At 39.9% G+C, this 18,769-nt stretch overlaps 1 protein-coding gene across 4 annotated transcripts; it reads right to left on the bottom strand.

The window, feature by feature from the left end:
• Positions 1–7,767: 7,767 nt before the first annotated feature.
• On the bottom strand, positions 7,768–18,526 carry GGPS1 (geranylgeranyl diphosphate synthase 1). Of its 4 annotated transcripts, none has more exons than XM_081241225.1 (4): positions 18,502–18,526; positions 14,330–14,422; positions 9,328–9,398; positions 7,768–8,851 (listed from the first exon to the last, which is right to left on the bottom strand). In XM_081241225.1, exons 2-4 carry the CDS (start codon positions 14,397–14,399, stop codon positions 8,090–8,092), a joined length of 903 nt encoding a protein of 300 aa, XP_081097351.1. In that variant the 5' UTR covers positions 14,400–14,422; positions 18,502–18,526; the 3' UTR covers positions 7,768–8,089. The 4 variants fall into 4 exon arrangements, with proteins under 4 accessions (XP_081097351.1, XP_081097348.1, XP_081097349.1 ...); XM_081241222.1 differs by lacking the exon at positions 18,502–18,526 and adding an exon at positions 18,348–18,495; XM_081241223.1 differs by lacking the exon at positions 18,502–18,526 and adding an exon at positions 17,820–18,238.
• Positions 18,527–18,769: the final 243 nt, after the last annotated feature.

Below are 18,769 nucleotides of genomic sequence, written 5' to 3'. Positions count from 1 at the left end.
CCAACAGTGATTCCTCAAAGCCTGGCACTTTTCTGCTTCCCTGTCCCAGGAAGAGAGCAGGAATGTTACTGTCTAGTCCATCCTCCATGAAGTCTTGCTCACCTCCTACAGTACTACCAACAACCATGGGAACTTCTGGCTTTTGTTCCCTTCCCAGGAATCTCTCCTCTCTCCTCTGTTCTGTTTGCCCTTAAAGTCACTGCTCATTTTCTCTGTGTCTCCCTTCCAGTACACCTAGCCTGATCTCTTCAACAGGCTCAGGTTGTAGGAAGATTAATTCAGAAAGGAAGTGTTTTACAAGAGCCTTCTTTTAGCTTTATCATCATAATACTTCCCTGAGGCAAGACAGTACAAAATGGACTGGGTAACTTTCTGTAACTAAAGATGGAAAAAATAGAGGGCAAAGAACACGAATATCTAAAAATTATCTTGCTACTATATATTTTACGTATAGTATACAGATAGTTTTGCTGCATTAAATCACTGAACTGTGACTTAATCAATTCATATTGATGAACATTTGTTACTTTTTTTCTATTACAAATAATGCTGCAGGGACTTCCCTGGTGATTCAGTGGAGATCCCACATGCCTCCCAGCCAAAAAACCAAAACATAAAACAAAAGCAGTATTGTAACAAATTCAATAAAGACTTTAAAAATGGTCCACATCAAAAAAAAATCTTAGAAAAAAACAAATACTGCTGCAATGAATATACTTTTATGTACATTTCTGTACAACTAAGGGAGTATATCTTAAGAATATACTCCCTCTTCAAAATGTAAAACAAAGGTACCGTATGACTCATCTAGGTATTTAACTTTCTTAGTTGGCTTGGGCTGCTGTAATAAAATACCACAAATCGAGTGGTTTATACAACAGAACTTTATTTGCTTATAGTACTGGAGGCTGGAAGTCCAAGATTAAGGTGCCAGCTGATTTGATTCCTGGTGAGGGCTCTCTCCCTGGTTTGCAGGTGGCCACCTTCTTACTGTGTCCTCACATGGTGTAAAGAGAGAAAAGGGCTCTCTTGGGTCTTTTTTTTTTTTTGGCCGCATGGCACGTGGGATCCTAATCCCCCAATCAGGGATTGAACCTGCGCCCCCTGCATTGGAAGCGCAGAGTCTCAACCACTGGACCTCCAGGGAAGTCCCCTTGGGTCTCTTCTTGTAAGGAAATTAATCCTATTGGATCAGATTCCCACCCTTATGACCTCATTTAACCTTAATTACTTCCATAAAGATCCATCTCCAAATACAGAGATACTGGAGGTTGAGGCTTCAACATATGAATTTTGGAGGGACATAAACATTCAGTCCATAGTATTACCCAAGAGAAATGAAAATATATAGCCACAGAAAAACCTGGACACAAATGTTCATAGCAGCATTATTCATAAAAGCCAAAAAGTAGGAACAATCCAAATGTCCATGAACCAATGAATGGATAAACAAAATGTGGTACTTTCATATAATGGACTATTATTCAGACTGAAAAATTACTGAAGTTATGATATAAGTAGTATGGATGAACCTTGAAAACATTATGCTAAGTGAAAGAAGCCAGTCACAAAAGACCACGTAGTATATGATTCCACTTATATGAAACAACCAGAATAGGCAAGTCTATAAATACAGAGAGTAGGTTAGTGACTGCCTCGGGTGGGGGTTAGGGGTGGAGTGGGGGCAATGGGAGTGAGTGCCAATAGTGATGTTGGTTTCTTTCAGGGGAAGCAAAAATGTTATCAAATTAGATTGTGGTGATGATTGCATAACCCCATGAATACACTAAAACCCACTGAATTGTATCCTTTAAAAGAATTATGTGGTGTGTGAGTCAATAAAGCTGTTTCTAAAAAATTATACATAAGTATAAATATATATACATATATATGTGTGTATATATAAGATGAGAAGCAGATTACAGGGAGCTTTGATTGTGAAGCTAAAGTGTTTGTCCTAAAAGGAAATGATTTATGAATAGAGGCATAAAGTGAAAGCAAATTAATTAAGATTAGTTTGGCAGTTCTGTGCAACATGGGCTGAAGGAAGAGAAGGGATTCCAGTAAAACAAGTTAGGTGACATTAATTATCCATATATGCTATGATGATACTCCAAGGCAGGAGGAAATGATTGGTTTGATCTTTTGTTTGTTGCAGCAGTTACTAGCTAAATGATACTCCTGTCTGAGCCATGATGTAACACAGTAAACTGCAATAAATTCTCCCAACAACTTCCTCATTAAAGTGATAGTCATGGGACTTCCCTGGTGGCCCAGTGGTGAAGACTCCATGCCTCCAACGCAGGGGGCGCAGGTTCGATCCCTGGTTGGGGAACTCAGATCCCACAGGCCACGCAGCGTGGCCAGAAAAAATAAAATGAATAAATTGATAGTCATAGGTGACTTGTGGTCTCAATAAATTGAAAATTTCTCCTAATATATTAATGACATTCTTTTGCTGAATCCTCTCCTGGTTCCCTCTGAACTACCAGGAATTATATTCAAAATTCTTCTAAGCCTTATAATAGTGTCTAAAATTATATATTTTATATCTTTAGTGCTAAGTCATTTAGTGAATACTGTCATTTTATTTTTGTTCTTCTTCGATCCCAAGCTTTACAAACTTAGGTTGGCGAGGTTTCAGGATTCAATATATTGAACTTACAAAAATTACGCTTTCATATCTCTTATCAAACCACAAATGCATTTTCATAAACCATATTAGAAAATCTATTAGTTTGCCTCTTAGAATAGCTACTTTGTTTTGTTTCAAAGGGCTTATCATTATTTGTTTCAATAACCTTCTGCTTCATTTTCAGTTTCCTTTAGTTTAATTGACTTTTTTGATTTTATCTGTCTTTAATAAATCATTTCTTTCTTGTAAAATATGGACAGCTGTTAGAATATAATTTACTAAAGCTAAATCTTTTTAAATTTTTTACTTTTCAAATATTTAACTATTCTCATTTTGCAATTTCTATTATGTGACTTTACAAGTTTTGGTGAGATTTACAAATTACTTTTGTAGCTTACCATTAGTACTGCTTTGCCCATTGAGGTCTAAATAGCTTCTATTATCCACTATACCAATTTTCAATTCTTCAGATATATTTTTCTTTCTGTACAGTAACAAATATAATTCAAAGAAAATAAATGGGTCATTCTCCTAAAGCATAGAGTGCTTTAGAAACAACGTGCATGACAAGGCAGGTAGTGCTGCAAATGTTTCCCAGATATCTCTATGACAAGATGCCCATTAAACATTCTACACAATTAACTAATGGGTTAATATGGAAATTTGTATTACTGATTTTTGCTTACTGCACGTACTATTATAATCTTTACCAAGAGTATAGTAAAATTATGCCATACAACTGTAAGGTCCAATATAGTCAATCACATAAAAGCTAAGGTTGCATTATTACAAGATTTAATGAAATAACCAAAGCAAGTGTGCAGTTAGCCAACTGGAGGTGGTGGGAGGTTGAGAAGCCAAATGCCAATTGTATCCTGAGTTCATATTATTGTAGTGTTCATTATCATGAGTCCTTTTCTGTATTCCAACCACCAAATATCAGCCCTGCATGTATGGCAATAAAGGCTGTTCTAAGTGCCACAGTGAAAATGAAAAGGAAGTGAGAATGGAAAGTAAGGGACAGATAAGAGACATCTCAAAGGACAAGGCTATAGGACTTAGGAGGACTGGATAGGAGGCAAGGGTAAGAAATAAATCAAAGACACTCCTGGATCACTTTAAGAATGACAATAGTGATAGAAGAGGCGGGGGGGTAGAAGTGGTTTCATTCCATCATTTGGCTTGGTAAAGGGACAGGGAGGGAGGTATAAGTTGGTTTTAAATATGATTTCAAGCTGATAACAGGAAACTCAGATGAACAATTAAAATATAGGACTTCAATATGAGGAGGTCAGGGTTTTGATACAATGGTAATTATGGACAAAATTGAAAGTAAAGTCTAAGAATGCTTTCAGAAGGGAAAACATTGAGTAAGAATCATTAGAGAGGGGCTTCCCTGGTGGCGCAGTGGTTGGGAGTCCGCCTGCCGATGCAGGGGACACGGGTTCGTGTCCCGGTCCGGGAGGATCCCACATGCCGCGGAGCAGCTGGGCCCGTGAGCCATGGCCGCTGAGCCTGCACGTCCGGAGCCTGTGCTCCGCAACGGGAGAGGCCACAGCAGTGAGAGGCCCACGTACCGCAAAAAAAAAAAAAAAAAAAAAAAAAATTAGAGAAAGAATTAGAGGTAGAAGAACCACATTAACATAAAAGCTAACATTTGAAGTTTATGATATCTTTTCACATACATTATATTTAATGGAACCCTTGAGAGGTGGGAGATTAGTTTCAAGTAGATTTATTCATTCACAACTATTTATTAAGTGTTACTGAGAAGAGGAGGGTAAGTCACAGTCCTTGCCCTTAATGAGTTTCTAATCCAATGGGAGAAGCAAACATGTAAACAAGAAATTAGGGGTCCTGATTCCAGCACTAACAATACTGTTTAAGAATTGGCTACTTACTTCCCAGTCTCCATTACAGAAAAATCACATAAGGCTAAGAGATAGTGTCTACCACTCTTCTATCTCCAAAGTCTAGCAAAGGATTTAGCTTATAGGCACTCAAGAAGTATTCTAAATGAAATGAATGAAAAACAGAATAGTGTCTCAGCAATGACGAACATTATTTTCTGGCAGAGTATAATGTGTGTGGGGAGAGTAAAATATTAGGAAATATGGTTGAAGTCATTTGGAGATCAGATTTTGGAAAGCCTTATATACTCTGCCAAGGAATTTACAGGTGGCAGTATTGAGGATTCAGAGAATTTAAAACATGGGAATGACATAATCAGATTTGCACTTTGGAAAGACAACTTTGGTTGGAGTGTGAAGGACAGACTGGAGTGGGTAGAGATTATAGGAAGGAAGCTGTTTAGTACATTATTACAATAGACCAGTGCTTTCTAAACTTTTAAACATATTTAAGTGTGCATTTAGAATGGGAGGCCAACAGTACAGAAGAGCAAAGTGCTCTGACCTGTATTCAAGGTCCTGGATCTGCTCAGTAAATGCTTGAAGAAAAAAACATAAAACAGTGGTACCTAATAGGTCCTTCACAAATATAACTTTCTTCCCTCTTTCCTTCCTCTCAGTGTAATGATTAAAACAGAGCCAATGGATAAATCCTGAGGATATAAGGCAGGGAATGAAATAAGGCCCTCAAGAGGCAGAAAGAGGGAATCAAAAACAGGAGAGCTTGTTTGGTCTAGGGCAGGAGGACAAACAACTTTTCTTGAGATGAAAGGCAGACCTAAAGCAGCATAGGGGAGGAAGGTTAGAAGAGTTTACATTTAACAGGAGAAAAATGGAGGAGGAGGGAATGCTGGATTGACAAATTTCATTTATTTTTAATTTTTTTGTAAATTTATTTATTTTTGGCTGTGTTGGGTCTTCGTTGCTGCGCATGGGCTTTCTCTAGTTGCAGCAAGCGGGGGCTACTCTTCGTTGCGGTGCACGGGCTTCTCATTGCAGTGGCTTCTCGTTGCGGAGCATGGGCTCTAAGCATGCGGGCTTCAGTAGCTGTGGTGCACGGGCTTAGCTGCTCCACAGCATGTGGGATCTTCCAGGAGCAGGGACTGAACCCGTGTCCCCTGCATTGGCAGCGGATTCTCAACAACCGCGCCACCAGGGAAGTCCCTAGATTGACACATTTTAAACCTCCATCAGGATTAGATGAAAAAGAAAAGGGCTACTGAGGTTTTAATACATTAATTTGCAATGGCTACAGCAGTTGGGAAAACGTTCCCCAGCAGCACTTAGCAACGTGGGAGGAGCAAAGCACGTGGACCACTGGATTCACGCAGGATTGGGAACTGGCAGGATGAGAGGGGCCTAAGGAAAGGAGGAAAGTGATCCGAGAAAGCTCTTGAAAGGCTCCCTGAAGTGAACGACTATAGGTTAAGAAGAGAAGGAAGTCAAGTAAGGAAGTTGACAGAGCGGAGTAAGAGACGAGCTGATGTATTTAAAATCTTGCCAAGGTCTGAAAGTCATTTATAGCAACATAACTAGCCTTCATTCTTTTGATTTTGCCAACAAAGAAAATCAATTTGATTTTCTTCTGTATTAACCATCATGACTATGGTTCAAGTGAAAAGAATAGGTTTTTGATGATTTAATACATAACTGTTTTTATAAGTCCCCAGTTCAATACCAAGCATTTCTGTCACTGAAAGGCAAGATAAAAATGACAAAAGAGGGCTTCCCTGGTGGCACAGTGGATAAGAATCTGCCTGCTAATGCAGGGGACACGGGTTCAATCCCTGGTCTGGGAAGATCCCACATGCCGCGGAGCAACTAAGCCTGTGTGCCACAACTACTGAGCCTGTGCTCTAGAGCCCGCGAGCCACAACTACTGAGCCCACGTGCCACAACTACTGAAGCCCACGTGCAGCAACAAAGACCCAACACAGCCAAAAATAAATTAAAAAAATAAAAAAAAATAAATGAGAAAAGAATCATGAGTAGCACCAGGCCAAAATTAATTTGATTAGCTAAGAAATAATCTACTTAAGCAATCATTATACTTATAGGTAAATAACTTCATTTCTGTCTATATAGTTAGCATTAGATCTTTTTTAATATCAAGTTTGTTATAGGTTCATAAAAGCAAAGTTCAAATATCCATAGTATAACACAAATATGTATGATTTTCAGAAGGTTTCCTTGGATCAATTAAAAAGGAAGATTCAAATTATTCTCAAAGTAAAGGCAATACCCAACTTTTTAAAAAAGATTTAGGCTGAGTGCTTTGGTGGGAATTTCTCATACAAAAATACGGTGGTTTTATCTAAGATAACACACTGTACAACCAATCAAGCAAAATGTAATGCTACTGAGAAGTACAAACTTTCATTCTGGGATGTCAGTGACGCTTCTCATACAGAAATCACGGTCTCTTTTTTCATCCCTCTCGTGCCGTAAGATAGCTCTAGGGGCTGAGGGCTTAAAATGAAACAAAAGGGATAGTCAGGGTTAAGGCACTATTAAGCTAACTGTGCCTGATAGTGTAGCCTTTGGCTAATTTTCCGTCAGGCACTAGCTCGCAGGTTAACACTTTTCTTTCCTTTAATCATAGATTAAAGATGCCTACTTCCTTTTCCATTCAAGCACTAACTGCCTATAGCGGGGTTAAGGATGCAATGCGGGTGGGAAGGAAAAGGACAGTTCCCCCAGCTTTTGTACTTGTGAGCAAACAGCTCTTGCATGATTTTTACTACTAATGATAAGACAGCATAAAAAGGTTTAAAGGCTCCTTCCTAAAATACTTTTTCCATGTACCTTCCCCCCCGCCCCGCCACAAATGGAAAGATACTGCTGTACCCAGATACTAATTAGTTTTGAGGCACAAGTTACATAAGAAGAAAAAAGAATTTGGGCTAGTGTGTAAATTTCATTCAGTGGAGACTCCTTGGTTAAATAAACAGCAGAATTTGCTGGGTTGGGAGAAAGGAAAAGAGGCCCAGAATGCTTACTGCTTGTCACTGTCAGCTTTCTCATGGAAGACTTTACTAAGGGAGTTTCCAGGGAGGAGAATGAGCTATTCTAAGCAACGACATTTAGGAAGAAAGAGCAGTTCCTGTGGTCTTCGGGCCAGCTAGCTATAGAAACTGGTCCCAAGTAGTCAGTGGCTTGGAAATGGGGTAGATGAATTGTGAACTGCCCATATAGTACAGTTAGGAAGTATGTGGATAAAAATTCCTGGAGCTGAAGTCTTCTTTATTGACACAATCAACAGAACACGCATGGCAGAGTTGGCCACAACATCCCAACACAGCACATTCTGACATTCAAATTAGACTCATTTAAATGTGGCTCCTTTTGATTCCTTCAACTTGGTACTATGATTATCTGTACACAGGGATTCAATATTGAAACAGCCTCACTCACATCACCACGATCACTCAGTTTTTGGAGACTAACAGATTGGTCCAAATTTTAAAAAAGGTAATAGGCTTAAAGACAAAAAAAAAAAAAAAAGTCAACTAAGCTATCAGGCCTAATCAAGAATGGCTTAATATTATTCATTCTCTTCTTTGAACATTTTACTTAAGTGTTTTACTAGAGCTACTAGCTCAGGGTTCCCACCACATGCATCGATTTGTTTATAGGCTTTAGATTCAAGCTCTTTAAGAGTATTCCGAGTGTATTCAAAAGAACCTACATTCTCAAGATAATGTACACAGTATTTTTTAACATCTACATTTTCGGTTCTCTGGCGCAAGATATTCTGCACCTGGGTGCTTTCAGGCCTCGACCAAATAGCATGAATAGTAGGGAATGAGAACTTTCCCTCTGTTAAATCTTCACAAAAGCTTTTGTTTTCACTATATTCTTTGGAGTGCAGATTAGCATAATCATCCCTAATTTGGAAAAAGAGCCCAAGTGTATTCAGTAGTGGCTTTAAATCTTCTTTGTAATCAGAGAACAACTGCATGAGACCTACTGCTAATCCAAACAGTCCACCTGTCTTCTGCAGCACCATTGCTTTATATTCCTCTTCAGTGGGACAAGTGTAATTATCCCTCCAGTAGATATCCAGGCCTTGTCCCTGATGGAGTTCTAAAAGCTGGCGGGTAAAAAGCTTTACTGCATCTGGGTGATCAAGGGTTAAGACTTTCTCTAGGCCAAGAAAATATACATAATTGGCAGAATTGATGACAGATGGAATTCCATAGATGCTGTGTGCCACTGGAAAGCCACGACGGAGTTTTGAGTTGTCTTCAATGTCATCGATGAGTAAACTGGCATTATGCAACATTTCCGTCACTTCAATGATAATCTAACAAGAAATACAATTGAAAATTTTCATTTTATTTGAATTATTCAAGAGCTTATAAATACTTAATGTATATTAACAGATAATCAGTGTCAGGTGCCTTAGTTTTTACAACTAGTTATTATCTAGCAACCTCAATGTAAGATATTGTATGATCATTAAACTGAATTAAGAGCTAGGAGTATTTTTACATGATACCTATTAATTTCTTGGAGATTAAGAATAAGGTTAGGGCTTCCCTGGTGGCGCAGTGGTTGAGAGTCCGCCTGCCGATGCAGGGGACACGGGTTCGTGCCCCAGTCCGGGAAAATCCCACATGCCGCGGAGGCTGGGCCCGTGAGCCATGGCCGCTGAGCCTGCGCGTCCGGAGCCTGTGCTCCGCAACGGGAGAGGCCACAACAGTGAGAGGCCCGCGTACCGCAAAAAGAAAAAAAAAAAAAAAAAAAAAAAAAAGAATAAGGTTAGAATTGCCTAAATACCTGTAGCTTGTCTTCTGGAACTTTTAGCCAATGATTAAACGCCTGTGAAAGTTTGGTTCTCACTTGTTTACCTGCATTTAAAGAATAAAATTCGGCAATAAATTAATGTTTTTAATTACAAGAAACACATTCAGAAACTTCCTGTGAAACTAATAAAACTTGACAAATTCAGCCCCACCAATCCATTATCTACTGTAGAGCTTGTCTTCCACTGCTGGGCCCTACTACCTCCCTCCACCAAAACTCATACCCTAACACGCACAACCTTTTAAAATGAGGGCAAGCAAAAGAGAGTTCTAGGACTCCAGGGACCCATCAGTAAGCTCACTCCTTTCATCTTAACTTATATCAACAGTTTGGGAATGGAATGTGCTTTTTTTTTTTTAAACATCTTTATTGCTTTACAATGTTGTATTACTTTCTGCTGTATAACAAAGTGAATCAGCTATATGCATACGTATATCCCCATATTCCCTCCCTCTAGCGTCTCCCTCCCACCCTCCCTTATCCCACCCCTCTATGTGGTCACAAAGCACCGAGCTGATCACCCTGCGCTATGTCTCCCTGTGCTATGCGGCTGCTTCCCACTAGCTATCTATTTTACATTAGGTAGTGTATATATGTCCATGCCACTCTTTCACTTCTTCCCATCTTACCCTTCCCCCTCCCCGTGTCCTTTATTCCTGTCCTGCTCCTAGGTTCTTCAGAACCATTTTTTTTTAAGAGTCCATATATATGTGTTAGCATACGGCATTTGTTTTCCTCTTTCTGACTTGCTTCATTCTGTATGACAGACTCTAGGTCCATCCACCTCACTACAAATAACTCAATTTTGTTTCTTTTTATGGCTGAGTAATATGGAATGTGCTTTTAGGGACTTATGATCTAATTCATTCCTTTTTTTGAAAAGGGAGCCAGTCTAGTTAGTGGCAGTTAATTAGCACCATTCACTTCAGAGGCTATAGGTTTTTTTTTTTATTGACATGTAGTTGATTTTCAATGTTGTGTTAATTTCTGCTGTACAGCGAAGTGATTCAGTTATACATATATATACATTCTCTTTTAAAATATTCTTTTCCATTATGGTTTATCACAGGATACTGAATATGGTTTTCTGTGCTATACAGTAGGACCTCGTTGTTTATCCATTCCATATATAACTATAGGTATTTTTTTGTTTTTGTTTTCCTTTTAGTTTTCCTTTTTACTATACTTTCCTCTAACATCAAATGGATGGTTTTGGATAGCTCCTTTTTCTTTTTTCTAACTTACTAGTCCAATATACAATGTAACTGAAAGGAATATTTTACTTTTTTTTTTGTGGTTTGCGGGCCTCTCACTGCTATGGCCTCTCCTGTTGCAGAGCACAGGCTCTGGACGCACAGGCTCAGCAGCCATGGCTCACAGGCCCAGCTGCTCCGCGGCATGTGGGATCTTCCCGGACTGGGGCACGAACCTGTGTCCCCTGCATCGGCAGGCGTACTCTCAACCACTGCGCCACCAGGGAAGCCCAACTATAGGTATTTTTAAGTAAATGTACTTTGCTATTGAATTACCTTATAGAATTACCTCTTAAAATTATCTACCATTCGTTTATATTAAGATTTTAGAGACTGGACAGCTCTGCTTCTTTCCTATCAAAAAGTGAATTACCACTCCCTGAAGTATCCCCTTTTAACATCCTGAATTTAGTCAAAAGTTAATCTCTTTATTTTGACTAGGGCCATTAGTTTTTCAATATTATCTTTTTCTTACACAGAAAGCTCAAGAGAGGTCTTTGGGTAGTAGTCACCATTAGAAGTCGTTTTAGCCCAAATATAAAGGAATGGTAGATAAAAACCACAACCAGTTCATTTAATAAAAATGTTCTTTCTATGAGCTTCCTGCTAAAGCGAATGCACAGTAACGCCCTAATTTCAGATTAGGTTTCAGGAAAATAGTTACATAAAGTTTCAGTGAACAAGAACAGTATTTTGGAGTCCTATCTGTGTTTTCTCTGCACCAATCAGCCAAACAAATGAATACACACACCCTCATCACATACCCAAATGGAACAAATTTCACTTTCTGTAAGAAGTCTAAAAGGGAAGGATCTCTTAGGGCTCTGGAAGCAGTATTCTCTGTCTACTAACACTTAGAATGTGGTCTGAGTAGCAATTATATCCTTTATCCTTCTGATTTACTTTCCAGTTTGACAAAGGTCAATCTGGGCTATACTGAGAAGGCACAACTGTGCAAAGTAACCCTATCACCTTAAAAAAAGAAGATGAAGAACAGAGAATCAATGTGCAGGCACATTTCCCCCTTCACTTCAGAATGTATTTAGAAAACAGTACAATAAATGGCTTAACTTACAGGTACTCAGGTATGTATGTATGTATCTATGTATTTATTTATGGCTGTGTTGGGTCTTCATGCTTCATGGTCTTTCTCTAGTTGCAGTGAGCAGGGGCTATACTATTCGTTGCGGCGCGTGGGCTTCTCACTGCCGTGGCTTCCCTTGTTGCGCAGCACAGGCTCTAGGTGCAAGGACTTCAGTAGTTGTGGCTCATGGGCTCTAGAGCGCAGGCTCAGTAGTTGTGGCACACGGACTTAGTTGCTCCGCGGCATGTGGGATCTTCCTGGACCAGGGCTCGAACCCGTGTCCCCTGCATTGGCAGGCGGATTCTTAACCACTGCGCTGCCAGGGAAGTTCCCTCAGGTTTTGTTTTAATATTACAGTAATTACTGTTTCCTCGTTAAGACTTTAACGTTACTGGCTCCCTTTCTGCAGGCCCTCTTCTTCCTCCATTTCAAAACCCACCCTCCACCTCCCACTGCAAAGGCCTGGGGACCTACACTTCTATACTAGGGTAAATAAAGAAACATAAATAAAAGTCATTCTACTTCACTAATTTCAGAATATCCTAATATCAACAATTATTAATTATTATAACCTCTTTTCAGCAAGAGTAACTTTACAATAGAAAAAATGGCCTGATGAAGAGTGGCCCCCGCTCTCTGCAACTAGAGAAAGCCCTCGTACAGAAGACCCAAAACAGCCATAAATAAATAAATTAAAAAAAAAAAAATGGCCTGGCCCATCTTTAAGTCACTTTGGTAACTTTGAAGCTCTCTGTGAAAAATACTTTATGCATAACAGTTTCCTCTTTCTTTAGAAAACTCTTTTGAGGTTCTATTGTATCATGGGTGCAAGAGTATATTTAATTTGAAAAATAAAAAGATGGGATACCTAATGAGAGTCTTAAATATGTTATCTAATGGCCTAAAACATTACTTCCAAATAATGAGGATTAAAAAAAAAGTTACAGAAGTAGTTCATTACACAGGTAAGCATTACTGTTAAAATGTAACTATAGGCAGTCCTTGTTCTGCACAGTAGTGGAGCAGAGACGCTGGGTGGTGCTAGTTGGACACTTGTCATCACTGGTAACTAGCATGTTTTATGGTAGCCCAGTTCCAACCAGTGTTTGCCAGCGTGTAACAAAATAAGTCCAGCAATAGGTGGGAAGAGTACAGGAGAAATAGTGCTACCTTTCTCAATGTGAGACTCTAAAATAAGTAAAGTTACTGGCTGCTGAATAAATGTCACTCAAAAGCAGTCTCTTGGCTTTTTCTTAAACAGTAGGCAACTTTTCCCTTGCATTCTCCGCTTGTCTCTCCTCCATTCTTTTGAAGCACTGACATTAACAAGTATGTCTCCATGAGGGTCTGCCAGAATAGAAATGACACTAATCATGATGGTTTCCAAGGTGGAGGTAGGGAGCTACCACTCTTCTGGCTCAGACAACAGCACTTATCCTCCCCAGACTCATGAAGAATAGAAATGCCATTGAGGAGTGCTCATCAAGAAAAGTGTGCACTTTAGAACAGAAATGAAAAACTTTTTGTGATTGAGTTGAGATCATCACTACAGTTGAGCCACACTATGGGCTAAGTGGGTTTCTATAGTTGTCAACTTATCACCTTACTTTTTTTTTTTTTGGGCCATGCTGCGCAGCTTGTGGAATCTTAGTTCCCTGACCAGGGATTGAACCCGGGCCCTCAGCAGTGAAAGTGCAGAGTCCTTACCACCGGACTGCCAGGGAAGTCCCAACTTATCACCTTTTAGTAATTGGTTTATACATGAAGTTTTTTTTTTTTTTTTTTGCGTTACACGGGCCTCTCACTGTTGTGGCCTCTCCCGTTGCGGAGCACAGGCTCCAGACGCGCAGGCTCAGCGGCCATGGCTCACGGGCCCAGCTGCTCGGCGGCATGTGGGATCCTCCCAGACCGGGGCACGAACCCGCGTCCCCTGCATCGGCAGGCGAACTCTCAACCACTGCGCCACCAGGGAGGCCCTATACATGAAGTTTTATTACAAGAAGCCACACTTATCACATCCATGAGTTTTTCCTTGCTACTATCATTTCCCAGAAAAGCTTAAAAAAAAAAAAAAGAGCAAAATAAAACAAGCACTTACATATGATTAGGCAGGTATTTCTTTAGGAAGCCATGTTCAAGTGACTCATCTTTATATAGGAATAATGTGGGCTATGCTTCCAAGTAATGTGCTTTGGATGCTTTACTATTTGTCTCTTAAAGGAACTAGTAGTATAAGAAATGCAGTGTATGTGATAATGGAAAACCTGAACAGGGAAGTTAAGTGAAGTTTCTTGTTTCACAAATTGGCAGAACATCCCCTAATATCTAAAGAGTAGGGAATAGGAATGTGTGGCATCCATAAAGAATAAAACTTCTAATGATACTCAAATGTTTTAAGTGTTTTTTTTTTTTTAGTTGTTATAAAATTGGATATTTTTAAAGGGGTGCCTCAAAAACGTCCCTTTTAAGAACAAAAAGTTGTAAAAGTTTATTATTATTTTCCTCATATGTATCTTCTTACAAAATAGAAAACAGAAACTCTCAAGAGCTGGCAATTCTAACCTTTTCTGTATGCTAATATTTAAATGGCCCTTACTTTATATAGATGACCCTATATGTACTATAACTAAACTGTTACCTGGTAACTGAAGTAAGTACTTGTAAGGTTCTAGAAGAATTCTTTGGGCTGTTTCTTGAGTCTTCTCCATTGCTTTTTAATTTCAAAGCTGATCTGTAAAAAAGGAGAAACATAAAGATGATGCAGTTAACTAAATTACCTGAGTATCAAAGTGCAAAGGAATTTGTATTTGTATTTCAAGGTGTTTTAGTAAAGGTAAACTTTCAGTTTGGTTTTAAATGAAAATTCTACACCTATGTAATCTTGAAAACATTATGCTAAGTGAAGGAAGATGGTCACAAAAGGTCACATATTATATGATTCCATTTATATGAAATGTTCAGAACAGGCAAATCTATAGAGACAGAAAGTAGACTAATGATTGCATAGGGCTGGGGTGGGGGGAAGAGAGAGTGACTGCTAATGGGGGTTTCTTTTTGGGGGGATCAAAATGTTCCAGAATTAGATTGTGGTGCTGGTTGCCCAACCTTGTGAATATAACAAAACACACTGAGTTGAATACTTTGAATGGGTAAACTATATGATATGTAAATTATATCAAAGTCTCTTTTAAGTGATTATATTGGTCAAGGTGTTCACCTGGATTTTAAGTGGTTTCCTTAGTTATAAAACTTACATTAAAAGCCTGTCCTATTTTATCAACCACAAAATGCTTAAATTGTTGACATCAACATCAAAAGAAAACAACAGAATTAGATACTTCTATACTTAACTGAATTAAGTTAAATAAATTAATAAACATACTTATTTATAAATTAATAAACATATAAATTAATAAACACACAAATTAATAAACACATAACAAATTAATAAACACATAATAAACACATAAATTAATAAACATACTTGTTTTTCTAAGAGCATTAAAATGAGTATGTTTTGGGGCTTCCCTGGTGGCACAGTGGTTGAGAGTCCACCTGCCGACGCAGGGGACATGGGTTCGTGCCCCGGTCCGGGAGGATCCCACATGCCACGGAGCAGCTGGGCCCGTGAGCCATGGCCGCTGGGCCTGCGCGTCCGGAGCCTGTGCTCCGCAAAGGGAGAGGTCACGACAGTGAGAGGCCCGCGTACCGCAAAAAATAAAATAAAAAAAAATAAATAAATGAGTATGTTTTATACATTTGACCCTTAAACAACAGTGGGGTTAGGGGCACCAACACCCCCCCTCCGCACACACACACACAACTGAAAATCTTCTGCAGCCACAGATTCAACCAAGTGCAAATCATGTAATACTGTAGTATGTATTTATTAAAAAAAAATCCAGGTATAAGTGGAGCCCAGCAGTTCCCACTCATGTTGTTCAGGGTCAACTGTGTATTTAAAATAAAAGCAGAAAATCCTATTCTGCATTTTCTTCACAATCAATCCATTTTAGACATTCTGATTAAGACATGCATTTACTTGAGTGCAATTATATTATTAAAAATATTCCCCTGTAGTGACTTACTATTTTGAATTTTATATTTACTTCAATATTTCCTAGAACATCACTCAGTTTTCCTAGAATCCCCCTTTACTATTGAATCTCTACTATTTCTTTGTAAATATCTATTGCTATTTTTGTTTGTCCTCCTATGAGGAGTCTTCATTTCTGTTGTTTTTTCTCTTTTTGGGGGGATGGGAGAGAGTTTTCATTTCTAACTGGCACACTTTAGAAGGTTTCTCACCTTTGTCTACTTTCTTTTGCTTCTTAGGACAATGATTTGGTCTCTAGGATCATGAGCCTAAAAGATTGAAAAGTGTATTTTCTGTAGTCTACTCTTGAGTATGTAGGTGAAACAATAATAAAAAATCGGCACTTCCCAAAGGAAATCCTTTCAGCAATATGAATCCTAAGAGAAACCTTTCATATAGGAAACTTCTACATCTGCCTTGACCAACAATTAATGTTAAGTATGTTGCAAGGGAAAAAAGCTCAGAAAATATTTTGAAATAATCCAAATACCAGTTTAGTAACCTATTACCTATACTGTTTAAAGTTTGACACAGATTATCTTATTCTTAAGAGATTAAAGAAAGAAAAGATGATGCGCAGGAAGAATAATCACTTAGGTTAAAAGATTATTGAACAGAATTAAAAGTAGAATTTTAAAAAAGCATCTCATATACTATTCTATTTAAGCCAGTTAGTAGCCATCTCTTCCCAACTAGGTTGAGAAAATTATGTTTATCTTTTTCACAGCCTCCAGAACACATATGACTTAACTTAAAAATCAGTAAGACCAACTTTCAATAATTCTCTTTTGTCTCTGTATCAGTAACAACAATACGCCGCTAGACAGATTTTCAGCGCTAATCTGTTTCAATTCTTAGGGCTTAGCTGGTTGATGTTTTTTGTTCGACTGAAAATATTAGTTATGAACTTTAAAAAATCATTCTTTCCTTTGCTCACTCCGGTAAGTTTAAGAATACTCACTTAACAAATAAATCAATTAATGTTCCTTCCCCAGAGAATGTTTGCATGCAAGTATTCTCAACAGTGGGAAAACACAGAAGCCTCAATTTTGCTAGGTACCGAAAACGAAAGTTTCCTGTCTTCTAAAAGAGTCTGAGGGTTTCTACATTACCGTGGCATATACTCTGATTTGGCTCTTCTTCTCTTCTTCTTTTTTAACCCAAAAGACTCCAATTTATCACACCTAGAAATTTCAGCTATCACATACTGGACCCGAATATAAAGAGGCATTAATGTGTTACATGAACTCTACTAATTTACTTTTTAAAAAGTCATTAATTTTTAAACTATTTTACCGAAGTATAGTTGATTTACAATGTTGTGTCTAATCTAGTTTTAGAACGAACCACCACAGGATGCCTCTGTGAGAGTGTGAAACTACTCATTTTCAAAACTGGGAAACTGCTTTACATTTGTTCAAACAACACATGATGAATATTAATTAACACAAAATCAGATTCTCTCCTCCGTGTAGCCTACTGAAGCAATATCCCCCTGGTCCTCTACTCTTCAGCCAGTGACCTTTTCGAAATTAAAATCTGGTCCTATCTCCCTTCTGATTGGCAACCCTCCGAAGTTATCCCATGGCTCTTACATAAAAACAAAACTCCCTCACATAGGGTATCAGGTTCGGACAGCCAATCCCCGCGCCCCCCCACCACCCCCCGGCCCAGCCGCTCCTCATGGTTTAAAAAGCTCCCTCCTGGAAGAAGGCTTTCCAACGTGATGTTCTTTCTCTCTGGAATGTTCTTTCCGTAGTTAACTCCCGCTAACCCTTCCACTCTCGGCTCGATCCTCACTCCCCCGGGAAAGCCTTCCCTCACCTCCCTAAGGCAAACTCCCTATTTCCAATTCTCTTATCACCACGAAACTCTCCTTCGTGGCACTCACACCTGTTGCAATATCACACTGACTTGTGTGGCCATCCTGCCTGTCTCACTAGGCTCAGGTTCACGAAGGCAGGGACCACACCAGGCGGTGGCGTTCAAATGTGGGAAAGACGATATGAACGAAGGGACGTAAGGCGAGTACCTTCCAATGCGTTAGAGGACGAAATCCGGGCACACGCACAGAAAAGTGAAAATATCGTGCAAAGTAATTTTTAAAAAAGGGATGGGTCTGTTTTCAGAATTGCTAAATCGACAAAGTGTAAGCGACGCTGTGAAGCGCGGAGTACATCCTTCCACTTCAACTCCGGGAGACGATGGATGGGTGTGAAGTCAATTGCTGGAGAGGTGCATGGAGGGAATTTAAATAACTTCGAGGCATATTTTCCACAGAGGCTTGGCAGAAGGGCTTCCAACGCCGACTCCGTCTAGCAGAGCCCGCAGGGTCGGTGAGGTTCCTGCTTCCTCGCCGACCAGAGGCCCCCTTCCGCTCCGCGGGGTCCCCTACCGCTCCTCCCCTTCTCCAGCGAGAGGATGGAAAATTCAGACACAATCCGGTTCAGCATCCGGGTCCTCACCCTCCTTTCTTTCTTTCCTCTCAGCTCCGCCTCCCAACCTCCCCCACCCTCACTCCCCATCCGGGTTCCCCCCAGGCGCCACCACAGCCACTCACGGTTCGAGGATGATATCACAACTTTCACGCCGGGGGTCCGGGAGTAGCAGTACGCAGCATCAACTTCCCACCTTATAGTTCAGAACAAGGCTCCCCCGGATGCCTACATGAATCCCTCCCCTCACTTCACGATAGCACTCTCCGCCCTCCTCACCCGCCAGCGACACCGCATTGCTCGGTGCAAGAAAATGCGCCATCCCGCTCACACTGCGCAGGCGTCGTTGCCGCCTCCCCTTTGCTTTGTCGCCCCGCCCCCTTTCCCTCCCCCCCTTCCCTGTCTCACGTAGGCGCGGGGCGTTGCGGGTCTTGCAGTTCTCAGGGGCAAGGCCTCGCGCATTGGCCCCAGAGGCTGGACTACATTTCCCGGGGAGCTTTGAGGCGTAACTTTCTGTTTCCATAGAACTGGTGGGAAAATGGCGTCG

This window comes from Mesoplodon bidens, assembly GCF_964165515.1.
Source record: "Mesoplodon bidens genome assembly, chromosome: 1".
Lineage (NCBI taxonomy): Eukaryota > Metazoa > Chordata > Mammalia > Artiodactyla > Ziphiidae > Mesoplodon > Mesoplodon bidens.
Note: the sequence above shows the minus strand (reverse complement) of the source record. Positions and strands in the feature narration are given on the sequence as shown.

Bases quoted from the DNA above. Each gene is read 5' to 3' on its own strand.
- GGPS1 (XM_081241225.1), bottom strand. From the start codon at position 14,399: ATGGAGAAGACTCAAGAAACAGCCCAAAGAATTCTTCTAGAACCTTAC. The intron at 9,399-14,329 runs GTAACAGTTTAG...CTTTAAATGCAG, and splicing joins GTACTTACTTCAGTTACCAG to GTAAACAAGTGAGAACCAAA. The intron at 8,852-9,327 runs GTATTTAGGCAA...ATTTCTTGTTAG, and splicing joins TTCCAGAAGACAAGCTACAG to ATTATCATTGAAGTGACGGA.